General features: G+C 45.8%; 2 protein-coding genes across 2 annotated transcripts in view; one reads left to right on the top strand and one right to left on the bottom strand.

Annotated features, from left to right (window-relative positions):
* Positions 1-79: 79 nt before the first annotated feature.
* On the top strand, positions 80-18,057 carry LOC8033384 (sphingolipid delta(4)-desaturase DES1). Its single transcript, XM_002403931.5, has 5 exons — positions 80-276; positions 6,579-6,901; positions 7,387-7,594; positions 9,392-9,603; positions 12,945-18,057. Exons 1-5 carry the CDS (start codon positions 195-197, stop codon positions 13,173-13,175), a joined length of 1,056 nt encoding a protein of 351 aa, XP_002403975.2. The 5' UTR covers positions 80-194; the 3' UTR covers positions 13,176-18,057.
* LOC8033380 (kanadaptin) overlaps positions 18,037-19,880 on the bottom strand; it is a 25,621-nt gene continuing 23,777 nt past the window's right edge. The window contains exon 14 of the mRNA XM_029982076.4: positions 18,037-18,155. Within this exon, the coding sequence (XP_029837936.2) occupies positions 18,106-18,155 (50 nt within the window). The 3' untranslated portion in view covers positions 18,037-18,105. The remainder of the gene's footprint in view (positions 18,156-19,880) is intronic.

Here is a 19,880-nt window from a genome sequence, read left to right as displayed (position 1 = left end):
CCAAAACCTGAAAAAGAGAAATCATTAAAAACAAACAACAAGACAAAAAGAAGCGTTGACACGCTACGCCATCGCGCGGTGAATATCGTCGGCTTACAGATTTTATTTGCTGCTCATTTTTTGTTCCCTTCGCTTGCCTGTTCGTCAGCTCGTCTGTGCTCGCCGGCTGGTCCGTGCTCGCAGAGGTGTCAAGAATGGGTGCTCACGTTTCGAGAACAGACTTTGAATGGGTGCACGACGACGAGCCACACGCCAGCCGACGGAAAGTGATTCTCAGTGAGTGGATGCCTTTTCTAGACCACAAGCACCTCTCGTCTGGTGTTCGCCGATCCACCGGGCGTGTTCGCAGTGTTCTCGTGCGTTCCGCTCCGTCTCTTCCACCTACTCCTCACGTCCAACCCTTCCGCAACCTCGTTCCGCGTATATCCAGCGCTTATCTACCTCATGCTTTCCCGCGATCTTCACAAAAGAGCGGTGCCGATCCTTGGCCTAAAGCCTTCGCCCGAGGAGTGGTCCCACCTGTGGTCTGTAGACTACCCATGTGGAATAGCTCGTTACAACCGCGTTGCTGTCAATCGATGTGAAAGATAAGGCTGCTACGTCGGTGTCGTAACCGCCACCTAGATGTCGCAAACGTGGTACCCATTAACAGCCGATATTTCGATCAATGGAGCTGTCGTCATAATCAAGCGCCGACACCCTCCGCCGGTATATGGAAATTATTACCAAAATAGATCGCCCAGTCATTTCACCTGTCTATATAATCGATCGTCACCCGAAATGTTACGGTATGGAGTGATAATGAACAGCACCAGTGCTTGATTCCAAGTTCCGTTAAAAAACAGTTGCAGTATGCGGCTGTTAACAGTATATGTTTCCTAATAATAAAGAAAATATTGATCCGGTCTTTGGTTTATCTTAACAATTTGCCTTTGTTTTCTTCTAGAATTGCCAAGAGCGCCTACGTGACTTTAATCGTGTAGTATGCGGAACCGCGCGTTGCGGCCGTTATCTTTTACCCGTAACGCGTGTAAGGTAAGGGCAACCAACCCGTGGGGCTGACACACAACACGTCGGTGCCTTGAGGAAAATTTCTGTACTCTGACGAAAGTGTGTCAAGACGGTCGACCGATGTCTTCAGCTTAGAACACGTACTTTTTTCTTTTTCTTTTTTTGGCCCGTTTTCTTTTTTTTTTTTTTCTTTCTTTTTAGATGGAAGTATTACGCACTTCTCTGACCTTGAATATCTTGACAGCTTCTGTTTCCGGCTTAATTTGTTATATGTTTTCACTTTTAAATGCGTGCCATTATTGTGCGCACACTGCAAGGGCGACCGGTCGAGTACACGCGGCCGTTATCGCGAGTAGCTTCAACTGTTTGTTTTGGGCTTCCGCAGTCGTCCTTTTAAACTCTACTAGATTTGTTATTTATTCTTTGAAGTGGAGAGAAGGAATGGAGCTACAAATCTTGCCGTTCCTTGTAGAGGGTGCCAAGTGTTATGGAACCAGTTTGTGGCACACCTAAGCCAATTTCAGCAAGCCTGTATTAGTGAAGGTCAAATTCTCGCACACCGATGACTTCTTTGGAGCTGTTCGCTCACAGGGGGCCTCACTTTTGTGAGTACAGAAAGGCTGGACCTTTTATAGGACCGAACTTTAATTACACGGCCGAAACTGACTCAAGTTTAATGTACAAAAGGACGCCTGGAAGTTAGAATTTAAGGGGGAGACCGTTTGTTAAAAGTTGCCGAGTTGTATGAAAGCAGAAACTGGTGTTTTGGTTGAAGTTACAATACAGATTGAACAAACATGTACCTTAAAATTTTTTCTGAGAAATATTAAAAAAAAAAAACAAGGATTGAGAAAAGAAAAAAAGATGGTTTAGTTGCGACGTGCATGACTGCCTGTTTTAGTTTTAGGAAAAAGTAGACAGATCCAGCAACTTTCTTTATGGTGGCTTCTCCAAACCCACGTCCGTTCTAAAAGTGATCCAATAGGCTGACCTCTTTGTCAGCATCGTGCCTCCCATGCCAACGTTGTCTCGTGCTTCATTTTGTCCCTAGACAAAACTCTTTCCTTCTAAAGGCCAAAAAGCATTACATGGTGCACTGCACAAACAAAATAAAATACTAAGGTGAATTTGATAAAACAGCAAATTAATTATGCCACACAACTTGCTACCACAAATAACAAGCTCAGTAATGAAAACGATGAGACAATGTAGTGAAAATAAATTAACACAAACACCTAGAAAATAAAAAAAAAGGGAGGCACATTACATTACTTATTTTTTCATGTTGTAATTAACTACTTTTTTTTTTTGTGGCCAAATTTATATTTGTTATTATCTGTGCATAGGCATAGAATAAAGCTAAATATTTTTTAATGTTTCTGAGCACAAAGAAAGTGCACACGAGGTTTTAAGAAAGCCACAAAAAAACAAATGTCTTGAAGTCATCCGCCATCTTGGGCTGGCCGAGACACTTCCTGGAGAGCGTCCAGGTTGTGCATTGGGTTGCGTCGTTGCCCAAGAGTAAACTAGCGACAGTGGGTGGTGACAGCTCGTTAGAACATCACGGCTCTCCAGCATAGAAGCAAGAAAAGCAGACGGCAGCAACGCTCCAGACAGTTGGGTTTCTCAAGCAACGCTACCAGTACCTGTCGTTGCTCCGTTTGCACACAAAGTGTGATCCATTAGGACGTCCAATTTCCTGCATTACTATTTGTGAATGTAATAACATGGAATTTATTCGATTGAAAACAAATTGCCATTTATTCGTTTCTATACTTCTGTGTAGGCTTCGCTCGCATGTCTGTAGCGTGTTATGAATTTGAAATTATAAAGCGCAAGGGACAGACACGGACATGAAGTAGACAGGACAGCGCTATACTCACAACTGGGGTTTTAATAGAAAACTATGGAAGAGAAGAAAGAAGTGATGGAAGTTATGTGGAAGACAAGAAGGACGAAAATAAAAGAATGAAATTAAAGAAGTAGGAGAATAGTAGCAATTGTAGATATAAATTAATACGTTGAAATAAGTGAAGAATAAAAATTACAAAATAAAAAAATTATTATTAAAGGCATTAAAATATGTAACTCTTAACATTATTTCAACACGACTTTGAAGGATGAAGTTTGAGATGATCATCCACCTAACTAGAAGCCTTCTGACACCTCATGTAGTGTGGTGGAGGTATAATAGTGCTTTGTCTGACAAGGACACACGAATTGCACCGATGCAGACATTACCACAAGTCTTGATTGTCCTCACCTCAAAAAAGTTATCTTTACCTTTGATTATGGTACTGTCCAAGGTCTGTCTTTTTGAAGATTGGTGTGCAGTGGCAGTCACAGACGTGTATTAAAAGAAAAATTTAGAAAATATTAATTTTTTAATTTTAATTTTTGTTATTTCTACATAATGATTCATATCTACAATTTCTATGCTTCTCATACTTCTTTAATTTCCTTCTTTTATTTTCGTCCTTTTTGTCTTCCGTATAACGCCTATCGCTTCTCTTTTCTCTTCCATAATTTTCTATTAAAGCACCAGTTGTGAGTATAATGCTGTCCTGTCTACTTCATTTATGTGTCTGTCCCTTGCGCTTTATAATTTAAATATGTTGAACCAACTAGCCCTGCTCAATATTTTAGTGTTATGAATTATGTGAGGAAGCTGATCAGTTATGGTGAAAATCTAGGAAAAAGATTTGAATATAGAAAATTTACATTGAAATTAATCAATGAATGTTTGAATATTCAAATTAATATTCAAATAATTCATTTTTCACTATTATATTTACTTATTCAAATGAACAAGTGAATATTTGTTTTATTTCAAATACTGATGTAGCGGCAAAGGATCCCAGTGATGTAGAAGCTTGCAAAGGGAAAATTGGGTTGTGGTGATCTGTCTGGTAGGAATCGAGCTCGAGTTGATAAAAAAAGCCCGTGGAAGTTTGAGTCCGTCCGTTAAAGTCTACCTATCAAAAACAGGCTTAGGCAGTAGAACTCCATTGTGGTTGTTTCTGAAGACGTAATGACTGGAATATGGCACTTTTATAGACAACATACATTAGGTGGAAATGTGAGGGGCCAGTGCTGAAGTCCATCTTCTTGCCCGGCAGGGATCAGCTTTCTTTGATAAGGACTGTGATGTCTGGGAGATACAGTTGCTTTCTTGCGATAGAGGAGTGCTTGGCTTTGTACAATAAAAACGCTTGGCAGCTTGGGCTGCCAAGCCACGCACTTGCGTTTGTGCGGGACGAGGTGCGTCATGCTCCCTCGTGAGATCACTTGTGATGAGAGAACAGAGTGGCGCCATCTGTCGGGCGGTCCTGAAACACTTCCGAGCCTTTAGCAAGGCTAAAGGCCGGTTCACACACTTGAGACAACTTATGACCTAGTGCCTTAGAGGGACACTGACCAGATATTTGTGCCCTGCAGGGTTTTTATTTGTACATGACATATGAGAGCTTAAGTACCCAGAAAACAGTTTGCAGCTCGAAATTCATTCTCTTTCCGCCCAAAACCCGCCGATCGAGAACTGTCCGGTTTGAGTCGTGTTCACTCTTCTCCCTGGTCGCGTGCCATTTTCTATGGTTTAGACACAACGACCAAACATGATCAAAGTCGTGGGTCATTGAAGGCACACACACAATATTAAAAAAAAAAGAAAAGAAATACGATACCCATTTCTTGTAGCTTCTAAAAAACTGCAAATACCGCGATTGAAAAAAAAAGTAGCAAAGCCACGTGACTTCCGCCAACTCTCTCCTCCTCTATATTTCTTCTTCCTCCCCAGTCCAGTTTCAGTTTCGGTCTCAAATAGTTGCTTTTTTTTACTTTTTTAAAAATATATGTGACGCTGTAGCAAAATATTGATTGGGTAGTCTTTTAACACCATAATCCCCCGGCCAAAAATAAAAAAATAAATTTTGGTGTGTTTCAGTGTTCCTTTAAAACCTCTTAAAATCTATGCGGAGCCCAAATTCGTCTGCTTCTTGCACAGGGGTTGCAATAATCTCAGAACGCCGAGCTCTTATTCGCTGATTGAAAAAAACAGTTGGTAGATTCCAAGGCATCTAGCATTGAGCCACTATCCTTTCAGTCAAAGCCAATAGACCGATCTCACCAAGCGTTTGGCGCTTGCGCAAGGCAGTCATAACTCTAGTTCACAGGAGGCATTCGGCAGTGCACGAGACTGTTCGTGCCCTGCACGCGCAGAGTTCCAGCGAGGTTGCCGCACGCGCAGAAAGACTGAAGTTCCCTCGATGCATTGCGGCAGCGGTAGCGTAGTCAGACTGGCTGGTGAGATCGGTCTATTAAAGCTCAGCATTGTTGTGACGTCACCGCAACTCCTGCACAAGCAGCAGACGATTTGCTCTCCACATTACAATGAGGGAACACACGCGCCATCTTTTGGGCAGCCATGGGACACTCCCATTATCATGTATTTCCTTCTTTTTTTGTGTGTGTGCCATTCTTTCTTTTTTGGCTTGAAAGACTCTTGGCATTGTTATGAACGAATGTTTCTCATAGACGTTTGATCATGCAAATGCCGAAAAAACCTTTGCCCTAGCGAAATGCAGTTCCAGGTCCACCTCGTAGATGGTGCTGGCGTGCCAGTGCATTCTCCCATCACAAGAGATCGCAAGAACTTGATCGTAAACGGGCACAAGTGCGCGTAGGGCCTTGAAGGGGTACTCCGAGGTTTTCTTTGTGGTCCCCGATTTGCTTTAAAAGTTGCTAAACACACCAACAAACATAACTAAAATAGCGTCCCAAATATTAGGCTAAAATTATGTTTTTTCACAAACTTATCGTATTTACTATTTTTGTCCTCAGCGGTTTTTTCAAACGGAAAGTCTTCTATTGGCAATAATGAAAAACTGACGTCAGCAGCAGGCCAAAGGAGGGGGGGGAGGGGGGTCACTCTCTGAACTTTAATTTTGTTCCCAACTGATGACGAGCAGTTTCGTGGTATCGATTACATGCTTTGGAAGCCCGCGCAGCAACACAAAACAAATGCTCGGCATAGTCTATTTGTTTAACTGCAAAGTGAGTGGCGGCAAACCGGCTGCCTAGAACGCGACAGTACAACTTGCGCCATCTAGGGGCAAAAACATTGCCTGGAAGATAGCACACTGACTCTGCTACCATCCTCTCCACTCTTCTTTTCCCTTTCGACTTTTCTTTTTTTTTTTCGCTCATCGGTCACACTTCTCGCTTATTCGTTCGCTCAGACGCCCGGAGCACGTTACAGTAGCCGAGGCTACAGCTGCGCCGGCCTGGCCTCACTAGGTAACACGAGCCACCACCCGATTCACCAGAGTAAACAGGAAGATCTTGAACAGCCACATTTTCTTCTTTCCTAACGGTCAGAAAATTTAATCGAAATACTCGGGGGAAAGCCTGGAAAAGTCGGGGAGTTTGGGAAAGGCAATGTGGTAGACACCCCCAAGAGCGACGAGGCACCATTCAATTCAAACAATTATTTATGTGCCTTTCGTACTTGCAAACAAAACGGGCGAACGACACGTCTAATCTCTTTGCCCCCGTTGTGGTCCACGCAGAGAAGTATCCGGAGATCCGGCAGCTGATGCGGCCGGATCCCTGGTTCAAGTGGCAGGTGACGGCCATGGTGTTCACCCAGTTCCTCATGTTCTTCCTGCTGAGGAACGCCAGCTGGCCCACCCTCCTCCTCGCGGCCTACTTCTTCGGCGGCGTCATTAACCATGCCCTCATGCTGGCCCTCCATGAGATTGCCCACAACCAAGCCTTTGGACACGGCGTGTTTCTCCCCAACCGGCTCTTCGGCATCTTTGCAAACCTGCCCGTGGGCCTGCCGGCGTCGATATCCTTCCGCAAGTACCACCTGGAGCACCATCGGTACCAGGTGGGTGATGTCCCAATTCTTCCGAGCGAGGCCAACAAAAAATCCGAAAAGTGCTCGCCATTGGCGACATGCGCAGCCAAAAGCGTCGTTGCGTTCAACTTTCCGCAATTGGCTGAACCCTCACAACGATGCCTTAAAACGGATTAATTCTGCTTTCGTCGACGGAAGTAAGGGTAACGTCGTAGAGTCGACGTCAGAAGTGTTGGTTTCGGGATGCGACCACTCCGCGCTTTTTATTACGCGCGCTGACGACTCTCAACTCGTGACGCCACGGCGGAGCAAATCCCGGTAGTTACATCATGTAAAGAAGCGTAAGAGGGCACCGCCAAAAACTCTCGGCTCAGTCGTCGCCAGCCAGAAGAGAAAGGCAGGAAGGTCTTCCAGTTGCCTTTCTAAGCTACGAGAACCCTTCGGGATCTCCCGAGCTTAGGGTGTGCACGTGCAGCCAGAATGCGGCGCCGACATGGGGCGTTCCCACCTCGCAGGGCATACCGAGCAAGGACGCGGACTTGCCGACAGAGCTGGAGGCGAAGCTGTTCTGCTACACGGGCACCAAGCTGCTCTGGATCATCCTGCAGCCCTTCTTCTACGCCTTGCGCCCGGTGCTTGTCTACCCCAAGCCGGTCACCGGCCTGGAGGTGGTCAATTTCCTTGTCCAGCTGGCCTTCGACGTCCTCATCTACAAGTTCTGCGGTGAGCCCACTCCCCAAATGACTCCACTACTAGATCTCCGCAGTGTCTTGCAACGAGTGCGACGCCGAGAAGAAGTGTCTGCTGCTTTGCAGCATCTCTCAATGAGCTTCCATACGTTTGCCGCTCGCGGCGGGTAGGGGACACTCCGACAACGACGTCTCGCAGCCGGTTCGAGACACCAATCTACGCTTCTGGCCACGACATAGGCCAAAGGCAGGTTCACGCATTTGCATTTGAGTGTGCTCGGGTCCGTTGCGTTTCGTTTCAACCGCCTAATTGCCGGCATGCTGCCGTCATCTATTTGGCAGCCCTGGAACACATCCGACCTGCGTATACATTGTTGTAATTTTTGTTGCGTCGCACTTTTACCGTGGGCTCGAAATACTTTTAGCGCCGTTGCCGGGGGCTTTTTCTCACTGAGCGTCCTTAGGTCTGATCTCACAAATATGGCAAAACCTTCAGTCTAGTGGCGCGAGGGTCGGATGTGTTCTAGGGCTCCCAGTAGAATGGTGCCAGTGTGTTCAGCGGTTAAAGGAAATGCAACATACACAAAGCACGCACAAATGTAAATATGCAAACCAGTCTTAACACAAAGCCTTCAATAGGAAGAGAAGCGAATAGAGTCATCGGTTGCCTTGGGTCGTTATCGCGGCGTAAAAAAAGGGCCAACCTGCCGCACGAATGGTTGCCCGTTAGCAGACGATGCCAAAGGTGGCGCCACCTGCTATTCTCTGTTTCACCTTACAATAGAACGCAGTAAGTGCTACGAACCATCTCAGCCAATACAGCGGTTCAAATGCATCACATGACTATGTTCGGCTGCGACCTTTGCAAAGGTCCCGTGACACTCGCGCGGCGTTGGATTAGCTTTGATGGCTCGTAGCGTCCGCTGTGGTCCATCGAAAGCCAAAACGAAGTGTAGCTTCCACATTGCGAAGCTGCGACCAATTTATGAGGGAAAATTGGCTAGAAGCTGCACCAACAAGTAGTAATGAGCCGATTGGCTCATTCAAGAAGTTACTGTAAAAAAATATGGCTTAACAATACTTGACGTTTGCCAGTCGTGTCGACGTAGGTGCGAGACTGAGACAGTGTGTGGTATACAGCAAGCAAGTTTGTCTGCTTCTAACACAGAAAGTGGCACCACGGCACTGATTTGCAATTGGAGGATACAGTGGGAATGCGGAGCGCAAGTTCGTCTGCTTCTTGCACAGGTTTTACGGTGGCGCCAAAACGCCGAGCTCTATTTGGCTCCGATTGGAAGGATAGTGGGTAGACCTCAAGGCAGCTAGCATTGAGGTCTGCCAACTATACTTCCAATCAGAGCCAATCAGAGCTCTCCGTTCAGACGTCAATGGCAACCCCTGCGCAAGAAGCGGATGAAATTGCGCTCCGCATACAAACGTGGGACCGTCTGCTACTGTACAAACGGCTGCCTTGATTTTCTGTGCCGTCGTCAGGAAACCGCCGGTGCTTTATGAACGAGGATTCGGCTTTCCACAACGGGAAAGGGAGATACGTCGAAGGATACGTCATTTTGAACAACTAAAAACCACGTGGGGGGCACTACGTTAAACAAAGAACTCACGACCGAGGCACGGTTTGTCTGCCCCCTAAAGGGATGCCGTCTGCCTTGCCGCGCACACGATCAATTCCTCACTTTTTTCGTGCCTAACCTCTCGTACGTAGACGAATGCATTTCGGTAAACTCAGTCGCTGTACGTAGGCATGCACGGTTTGCCATGCTTTCGCTCTTTAAGACAAGTTAATGCGTGTCTTTGCGTGTGGCGGGTGCAGGTGGCAGGGTGCTCTTCTACATGATTGGGGGCTCCCTGATGGCCATGGGACTGCACCCGGTGGCGGGCCACTTTGTCTCGGAGCACTACATGTTCAAGAAGGGCTACGAGACCTACTCATACTACGGCTGCCTCAACTGGGTCACCTTCAACGTGGGCTACCATATGGAGCACCACGACTTCCCCGGTGTGCCCGGCTCCAAGCTTCCCCTGGTGAGTGAGCATGCTCGTCCTCCACATGATTGCCCCCGCTCTGTGATCCAGATCGTTCTGTCTTCGAAGCGATCGCGAAACATTCCCTTTCGCTTCGGCTGTGATGCCTGGAACACACCTTCCGCCGGTGCATTTAGCGTCCTATCCCATCCATGCGCTGAAAGTGCCGTTGCCAATGTAGCAGTTTTCCCGCCAAATTTAGCGCTTTTCTGAGTTATCCGGCGGGAGAAGCTGTCGTTTTGCGATTGGCGGGAATTTCGGCGGTTTTCGGGTCGTGTTGGCGTAATTTCCAGCTGTCTAAAACATTCTCCGGTTTAACATTTGATAGAAAATAGCTTAATTTCAGTGGTAAGTTGGAGTCGTGGGGTCTTCATTTTTGCTCACTCTCGACAAAAGTATTGTCGCGAGCGTCGACAAGATTGTCGATGCTCGGGAAGGTATTACGGGGGCAAGCCTCAAAGCACGGTGTAGAAAAGGCCATTTTCAGCCCATGCCTTAAATTTAGCAGTTTCTAGCGGTTTCACGGGGTTCCTTTGGCAACATTTGAGGATGCAGTAGACATACCAGTCGAGGACGCGTCGCAGGCATTTTACTTCAGCTAACTAGCCCCCGGGAACGGGGGCTAGTTACCCGAAGCTGTACCGCACCGTCCTCAGCTAAATTTAGAGGGCTCGTGTCTTTATAAATCTATTGGACCTTGGCGCTTGACACGGTCACGTGGCCAGTTTCTCCCAATTTTAGGAAGCATTTCGCACTTCGGCACCCTCATTGTGTGACTATGAGTGCCTCTTTCCACATTCGAGGAAGCAACTTGATAAAAAGAATTTACTGTCTCCCTGGCATTTCCTAAAGGCGTTCTAAATAAAGTGCGATCCACTTATCACGATACCACATGACTATGTACTGCTTATAATGATCAGTTTCTAGTCCAGACACAGCAATTATCGGTTATAACGATTGGATTTTGGGGTTTTCTCACTATCGCTATCAGTGAATTGCACTGTAGGTAGACTGCATTTAAGATGCCTTTGCTCGAGTCTACCCTAAACCACAGTCTGTTTACGCTCATTATATATTGCACCAGAAGGGCGGTCCCTGAACCGGTGCTTGGATTGACGGGCGGCCGCTGCGTGATGGCGACTAACTTACTGTAGCTGCCGGACCCACCGCGCTCATTTTGCAGCTGCATCCTTTGTTGGTCCCCTTCCAGCTTGCTGTGCCAGCCATTGTCACTCCTGCGCCGCTTCAGTGATGCAGGAGACTCTCATTAATTCACACTCGAGGAAGTCACGAATTTTGTCTGAATTATCAAAAGTTTGAATGATCAGAAATTTACCTAAATATGATGCAAGACAGAACTATAATTTACCGTATGAATGGCTACACATACAAAGCAGATATTTGATGATTTCTTCTACATAGGGCTACTGATCATAAGCAGGTATGCCACATATGAAACGTTTGTAAAATGTATGACATAAGTTTATTTATCCCTCAAAAATGTTCTTTATCGTGGACTGCTTAGACAGCACATGACAACTCAAAACAAAAGTGTTAAACTACTTCTATACCAGTCGTTATTTTGTTCTCATCTGAACAGGACAGCCACAGGATCGAAACATCAGAAAATACATCTCTTGCAAAAAAAACTCTCTAAGAATCACCTGCCATGTCAATTATGGCTTTCACACAGGAACTCTTTTTCGCAATCGCAATGCCATGACAATCTTCACATTCTACAACTTTAAGTTATGCATCAAATATGAAGTAGAATGCAGAGAAAACAGACTGTTCCATCTCTCTAGCATCACCGCAGAAAAGAAGCTCAATTTATTCAACTCGTAATTCTGAACCCTGCTTCATTGAAAACTCACACTCCAATTATGGTCTTCAGAGAATCAAAATAAATTTCCCCAAGTTACTAAATAGCTTAATCTTAAACCACATAGGAACAATAACTCTTTCACCCAAAGACTTACGGTTTTATTTCTTGTGTAACGAGTGATATAGTTACACTAGAGTTGCTTTTGTATAGTATTTACTGTTTTGCTTGATTTTTTTGGTTTTGTATTCACTGTTCTCTTCATTAAATAATATTGTATAACTTTTTTTTTTCAATATGTATAAAAATGTGTAACCTGCGCGTGTACTCGCATTGCCGCTGCTGCTGAAACTTTTCTGGTGCTGGGAAGCCGCCAAGCTGTACATGCAGCTTTTTTTTTCCCAGCCCCCACCATTGTGAAAAAATGGTAAATAAACAAACATTGAATTGAACATTGAAAAGTAGCAAAAATAAACAAACGGTTCTGATTAGAAACATGCCGAGCGTCGTAAAAAACCGCTGAATCTGTCGATTTGAGAGGGACTTGGAGCGCGGTGGATCGCAAAAGTAGCCTCTCGTGCAGAACCAGCAAGGCTACCGGGGCAATAACGCACCCACACCGGTTCTTCCCTCTTTTATCATAGCCTCAGCCTCGTGCCTGTTGCAGTGATGCTCAGCAAGTTTCGAATTTGAACCATATATCTATTTTTACTAATTGAAAACTTAATTAACAAATTAGTTTATTATTCAACTTATTGCAACGTGTAGACCCCCTATATTATTTCCCGTTAGCCACATAACTCGCCCAAACAAAGCACATCAGTGTAGCTTCTTTGGCTTTTTTCAATAAATCTGTTAAGCTTAAAAAGAGATGTCCTGTATATGGACGTCTCTTTTGCTGCGACGCTTAGACACTGCACGCGTCGCAGCAGCTGGGCAAAGTCCTCTCCTCGCATCGGTTGCAAGCGTTGCCACCAGGTGACTCTTCGATAATCGGCTAGTGGTAGCCTGTCGCGGGCCCGGTTTTTCATGCTTCTCTATATGCGAGCTCGTCTTTAAAGTTTTTCTTTGGGCGTGCCATATCACGTAGAACTTGGCACTTGCTCTATGCGTGTTGCTTGGACAGCGCTCCTTCATTCGCCCAGTTTCGTGCCTCAATGGCGGCAAGAGCAGTTTTACAAACGCATCGAAGCGGAATGATCTCTGGCACCGCGTTCGAGCCAGCGTCCGTCCTGGTAAGAGCAGGTGCGCCGAGCGGAAAACGCACGTGCACACGACGCTTCGTTTCTTTCTTTTTCCTCAGTTGCGCCGTCTGGGCGGGGCAACTTCCTTCTCAGCTGCGTAACCCATGGGAATAGGCTACTCAGGCGCGCCAGTAAAACTATGTGGTCAATCGCGTCGCGGCGTTCGTTGTGCTGCGCATTCAGACCCACACGTATACCTTACACCGTGATCCAGGCAGAGCATGGTCCACCGGCGAAGACCGTCAGCTAAAGGAGTGCCGCCTTCTCTGTTGCAGGTGAAGAAGATAGCGGGGGAGTTCTACGACGACCTCCCCCAGCACAACTCGTGGGTCCAGGTGCTGTACGACTTCATCATGGACCCCGACATCGGGCCGTACGCACGCATCAAGCGGAGGGAAGCCGTCGCGCACGGCACCAACGGAGCGCCCCCGTCTTCCGGCGCCGGAGACAGCACCGAAGCGATTGCCGAGAGGCTCTTTGCCTCTGGCTTCGAGAAGCAGGACTGAGGCCGAGAGACTCCGGGGGCGTCTTTTTGTTTTTTCGTCGCCCTTAGTTAGAGACGGAATGTATGCGGGATCGGCCGAACCACCGTGCTCACTGGCAAGGGATTTGAGTCAACCGTGGTTGGCGCCGGGTCAGGAACACGGTGGAAACTCCGGCTGCAGCACGCGCTCTTTGCTTTCTGCCAGGCTTTCACTTTGAGTGTGATGAAGTGTTAGCAAAGGTGCTTGCGTTGGAGGCGGAGCATATACTGGGATCCTAACCCGTCACTGACTATAGGACACAGTGTGTGTGTCCGAGGAAATAGTAAAAGCAGTAAGGATAAACTACTTGGAGAGAGACTCGCAACTCTTTTAAAGGGCAACTCCGGTGGGAAATGAAACCAATATGAACGACCGGCGTCGCTTTAGCGGCACGAAACAGGATTACAGTCGTAATGTTACATCGGGGTGAAGCCGCATGTTCCTCAAAACCGATTTTCAAGGTGCGACCGGCTGCTCTTTAGCGGGTGGCATGCGGGTTAGCCGTGAGTCGAGCAACACTGGGCGACACGTACCGAAGCACCGCTGTGATGTCGCGTCGCTGCCATACAGCTGATGATCAGTGTTGCCGTCCCTCTCGACCAGATGGTTTCAGTTTTGCAATAGACGCCCAAAATCAAACTTTAAGCCGCAATATTTTGTTAAATCTACGCGGAATATGGAAAAAAAAAAATTATAACTTGTAATTCGGGGACACTGCCCATCTGAAAACAATCGTAATCACAGGTTACAAAATATTGACCAGAGTTGCCCTTTCACAAGCAACAACGGTGCAAGTCTCCGTCTCTGCAAGTGTTTTCTTCTTTACGTTTTTACTATGACCAGCGTCAAATTTGTTGTATGAGGATTTAGGCTGTGGGGAATGAGCCTGCCTTTCACAAGGCTTTCATCATCTCCAGTATTGATGAGCAATTTGGCCGGTGCAGTACGATACTGCTAACTCTAAAGTGGAACTCAACCAAATCTTTTTAAAGTCCTCCGCATCAATTTGATTTCACTTCATAAACTGTCAGCCACTCTAATTTATAAAAACAATTTATTTTTGCATGCTGTTTTCTTTTATTTATCATGTAATGTTTAGTGGACAACTTCGCTTTACTAGCAACGCTGGTAAATATACTCGTTCCCTAGGCATCGATGTCATCAGCGGGGCGGCAGTAAAGTCGAAGTTAGGGATGTGGTATTTTTAACTGGACACTTCATGGCACTGTTGGCACAAACGCGACATCGGCGCTTTGTCGCATTTTGCCGAGACTCAATGTTGACAGGCATTTAGCTTTTACGGCAGTCATTTGATTCTAAGAAAAAAAAAAAGTTACTTTTCTGCACTATGTGGCAAAATCGGTAACATGGAATGTATTGTTTGTCACTTTGCGGTGACGCTGCAGGTGAACTTGTTACTCGTCTTTTGCCTTGATGGCACGAGCATCGTCGTGCTCAGTATCTCTAAAAGAAAGCCCTGCCAAAGCTAGCGCCCCGACAGGAGAAGAACGCAAAGTTTGCGCCTCTTGCGGTAGTCGCACGTCCCATCTTTGACACTGCTATTTGTGATGACGCGGCAAAGCCGCTTTTTCCATGCGCGCTCTTTGCGCAGTCGATTCGGCGAAGAATGGACAACCGGAGGTACCCCAATTCGAGTGCTTCCACGCTTCATTCGGTGTCTTCTTATAGTGGTAAAATTTTCTGTGATGCTCGTGCACTACAGGAATGCGTGTTGCAGGGATGTGCATTACAGGAATGTGTGGTAGAGGATTACAAATGGCAGGATGCCGCTGGGAGCCAGCCCTACAACACATTCCGTGTTATAACTGGCAATCGCGGTGTCTGTGCTGTGCTAACAGTGTCTTGCCGTATAATGTCGCAACAGATTTACAGGCACTGAGACGCCATAAATGGTTTCTACTTTTTCATTACCCCCGCTTTCCTCGACTGCTTATTAGTGGAGGACTCTACTCGGTACAGCATTTTCTGGTTTACCATACTTGTGGCTTCGTAGAAGTTAGTAACTCTAAGTTATGTGCGTTTTGCTACGACGCAGAGTCGTGCCGTCGCGTGCAAGTGGAAGGAAGTCGGAGAGTTCCGACAGAGTGAGAGTTTGTGGGCGTCGTCGCGACCCTTCGGCAAAGACGACTCGTAGAAGAATGGCGCTCGTGGAAAGCTTGGGCAGTGTGTGTTCCGAGTGTGTGAGTACTCACTTCAGACATCGAGTAGATAGTATCCCATGAAAGTGTCCCATCTGCCAAGAACGAGTTGTGAATGTGGCTGAAAGAGAACCTGGGGTGGCCGCCAAACATGGTGCCCCTCCGCTCGTGTTGGGAATGGACTAGTTTGCGTGATGCTGTGAGTATGAATTGCATACGAATGTACAGGAAGTGACGAGCCAGTTTTGTCTGGTACAAAAGGCCAGGGTGCTAGCAAAGGTTGTCGCGCGATGTCGAGATCTAGGAAAGGTATTTTTCATTATATTAGATTTGTGGTTTCTGTCAGTTAGTTTTTTTCATACATTTTACACCTGTCTGGCATTTCGTTGAAACGGACCTTTACTACGTTTTTTCACGTGAATCCGGTAACTGTAAAGGGACCATGAAGCATTTTTTCTTCATTTTGCTAAACACCGTCTAGTCGTAAAAAGCTTCTTGTGAAAATGAATTTTTAAAAGATTGGCAGCCACCTTTGTCCTTAAACTTATCATTCATCAAATGCAGTATTAAAAAAAACCTAAAAAGGAAAAACTTTTTGGTTTTTTTAAGAGAGCTATTGTATAAATGTGTTTAGAAGACTGTAAACGGTCGTGATCATTTTCCTGTTGATTTTGGTGGGGAATTGGACGTCGCACGAGCACGTCACGGTGTCGAGTCGCGGCGTCATGCGACACCAATTTACCCGCTAAATTCAGCAGGCAAGTGCACGGACGAACGGACAGATGTACGAAGTTCTGGGGTGTCATTAAAAAGCATTCCCCGCTTCGGATAGTCCCCGTTTGCGGAATTTTACGGTGGAAAAAAAAGTTTCTAGTTCCTCGTCCTCGTGGGCGATACTTCAGTCGTGTCCCACTATACTCGTTGTCACATCAAGGAAAAAAGGAAGTTTTGCATATTATTTGTGCGAAGGAATTTTTACAAGATTTGGTCACCGAAAAAAAAGCAATGCTTTTGGCGTTTGGAACGCGTACAACTCGATAAAATAACATAAAGCTAATCTAAGCTGCACCTAGATATACTGTAAAACCCTTAATGTCCCCGAATTCCGCGAATTGAGAAATTCGCGAAATTTAAGGGCCCGCGACAATTCCTGTCTTTAAGGGGCGATACAACAATTTTTGTACTTTGCGCAAATACTGCTTGAAACGGATCCCTGATGTTAATGACCCATGAAACACGCGTTTGTTTTTCACCCCACGCAATAGAAGTTCCAGAAAAAAATTAAAGAAAAACGAGCACCGTTCACCCCCTCAACTCGCAGCAAGAACAAGCGGCCACGTGATCTGGAGCCGATTATATGCCGCCAATATTGATCATAGCCACGCGCTAGGATTGGCAAAGCACAGGACATGCGCCGAGTTTCAGACATTGTTATGGCTCGGCTATTGTCGTCGTTGCAGCGATCGGACACTGGCCACTACCCGAATGCATGTCGAGGCATCGATTGTCACGAGCCCAGATTGAATGTGTACGCAGTCTTCGCGTCCACTGTGTGAGCAGCATTTGAATATTGTCACAGCTGAGATCGCAAAGCTCGATGACGCATTCCTGGGGATCGTACTGTTGCCATTGTCCCCACAGCTCCGTCATCAAATTTCGCGAAGGAGCAAAAGGCGGTTTTGGAAGGAGAGATTAAAAGAAAAGTTCCGCTTTCATCCTTTGAATTCCGCCGCGATGAAGACGCTTCTTGGTCAGTGGTGTTGCGTTCGAGTATTCTTGGGTTCCACTAGTGCCAGGAGGCTGGTGTAAAGTAAATATTTCTACTAAATGTCGTTGCACAGCCCCTTTAAGTTTCAATGCAGGCATCTGGAATTTGCGAAATTTAATAGCTGTGATGATGTACTCTTTGACCGATTCGCGAAAAATTGCAGCCGCAATATTAAATGGTTCTACAGTATCTTCATTCGACGCTTGAAGGAGGAAATTCTTGATGTTCCCGAGAGGAGCCAGAGACTTTTAACGTGATCGCATTAACGAGCTCACGTCGCAGAGAAGCCGGCGTCGGTGGCATGCGCTAAAATCCACGATTGGTCGATAGGGTCATGACATCGCAGCCACATGACCTCGCGAGAGAAGTTCAAACAACCCACAAAGCTCGCGTCAAATGCGACGTCATTCATGGAATGGAAGTGATTAAAAAACGTGATATTTAATGTGAATTAAAGGCACATCTCAAATGATTTCACTTTATAAAGTAATTCACTTGCCCTAAAGAAAAATTTAAGATTTTTTAGGTGGGATTCGAACCCACGACTTTTAATTTGTGGGTTTGAATCCCACAAAAAATTCCTCTTGTAATTCTCACTGCGGGTCTTGATGTGAATACGAGTATAGGCGACGAGCAGTTAGTAAAACTCGTGCCGAATATCATTTCATGGTCCCGTTAACACATGTCGGAACTTTTCTGGAACGTGCGCTAAAGGTCTAAACGGTCGCTACGAGCACAATCGCGAGCCTACGGCACATTAATCCCATCTCCCAAAATACACCCGGTATCCCGTAAGCCCGGCAATACGACTTTCTCCTAATGCCAGTTGTGTCCGTTGCATCCTCCACGTGGTCTTGTAAATATTTGTACAGCTTGTCTGAAAAGACTTGTCGAAGAAACTCGGACCGCAATAAAGAACGATTGGTGACACTTTTAATTGCTTTTGTGGTTGTGTTAACTATATACAGGGACTGCTGCGCCGAGCTCAGTATCCATACTTGAGGTTCAGGTGGGTCTTCCCATCTCCCGATTGTCCTGCCGAAAAAACAAGTTTTTGGTGAAACGGTTTTCACTGAAATGGTTGAGATGCTGTTGCGATGTGTCTTTATAAGGGGGAGGACATTGCCTGGAAAGGTCTACTCTTTAAACTGCCATGTTTCCTCACATAATGAACACACCTTTTCCCCGAAAAATGTATGCATACTTGGGGGAGGGGGGGGGGGGGGAGTGGGGAGTAATATTGTGTATTTACACGTTTTGCATAGATGTCTGTTTAGATGCCGATCTTTGTTGACATCAATGCATCTGATGGACAAAACATCTCCGGGGGGCTAAGCGATTCCTTGACCACAGCTTCGTTGGCTGGGCGTGCCGCTGATTACTCCCACAAGAGAGAGAGAGAGAGACCTCCGACTTGAAGTTATAACGCGTGCGTTTGCTATCATGCTTGGCTTGGCTTCGCTCGACTTGACCTGGCTGGGTCGGACGCAGTTCAAGACTCGCAGAGCCAGAAAAACAAAATGGGAATGCATTCATTATGCACACGGAAAAAAAAAAAAAAAAAAAAAAAATTATGATTCTTGTAGGAGGGTGCATTCATTATGCGAGTAAATACGGTACTTCATCAATCTGAAAGAACTGCATGTGCAAAGTTTCAGCTCTATAAATAAATCCGGGGGGGACTAATGAGGAATTGCATGTCCCGCCACAAAGTAAAAAGAGTTCAGAAATTCTGTTTTTAAATAGTTCTGATAAATGACTGTTTTATCTGGCAAAATACCTACTAGAAACCTATAGCAGCTTACCACAAAAAGAAGTGGCACAAATTTCAATTGTGCTTCAGCATACCTGCCAACTCTTCCTAATTTTTCGTGTGTATGAATTGGAACTTATTTTACAAATCTTGCTTCAAATGTTACAAAAAAAAAACTGTTTTTATTTATTTATATTTTTTTGTAAATCTGTTATTGGCAGTATCTTGCACCGCCACAAGAGGGCAATAGGTACCGTTCACGGCAGCGTCGTGGTTTTTACTCTCCGTCTATTCGGTGGCCACAGACTGAAAACCAATCCAAACCTCAAAGCCTTTGTTCATGTGTTCGGCGGCGCACGTTGGTTCAGCGTGTTCAAACGTTGGGCCTCGTTGTTTCGGCCGGTTTCAAGGCGAGAAGTACGGCGTCTGTGTTTATTGCACGTGTAACCATAGCATTCCCCTGGTCGCTGTGGCTTCACGGGGCAATGGCGAACTTCAAACTTTCAGGTGTTCCTGAATTCCTACACGTCGGAATTTCCGTGCTTCGTGCCGCCGAAAAAGCGAGAGAAGTTTGGATTCTGTAGCACGTGCACGTGTGATGTAAGCGTTTCGCACGGTGGCCAGGCCGACATGAAGCTGCACATCGCTTCGCGTAACCCCCCCCCCCAGCGGCCGTGGGACTTATACGAATTTGAAAGTCCACAGGTTGGCAGGTATGCTTCTGCAAGGAAAAACTTTTCACATGTTTAGCAGGCTTTTTTTTTTTATTCCTAATATTTGTAGTAAAGATATAAGAACAATCAGAATCCAAGTTCATAGCAACTGGCTCCATAATATTTTAGTTAATAAACAACCATATCAAGGTCTCTAGCTAGCTTCTTACTGAAACTATAGTTTCCTAGATGTGAAATCTGCTGCCAAAGAATTAAACTGATAAATGTGTTTGAAAGCTCAACAAGTTCAGTTTTAGGTGGTATGCTGAAAATAAGAAATTTTGTAAAAAAAAA

Source organism: Ixodes scapularis, unplaced genomic scaffold, assembly GCF_016920785.2.
Source record: "Ixodes scapularis isolate PalLabHiFi unplaced genomic scaffold, ASM1692078v2 PGA_scaffold10__122_contigs__length_95168666, whole genome shotgun sequence".
NCBI classification, from domain to species: Eukaryota; Metazoa; Arthropoda; class Arachnida; order Ixodida; family Ixodidae; genus Ixodes; species Ixodes scapularis.
Note: the sequence above shows the minus strand (reverse complement) of the source record. Positions and strands in the feature narration are given on the sequence as shown.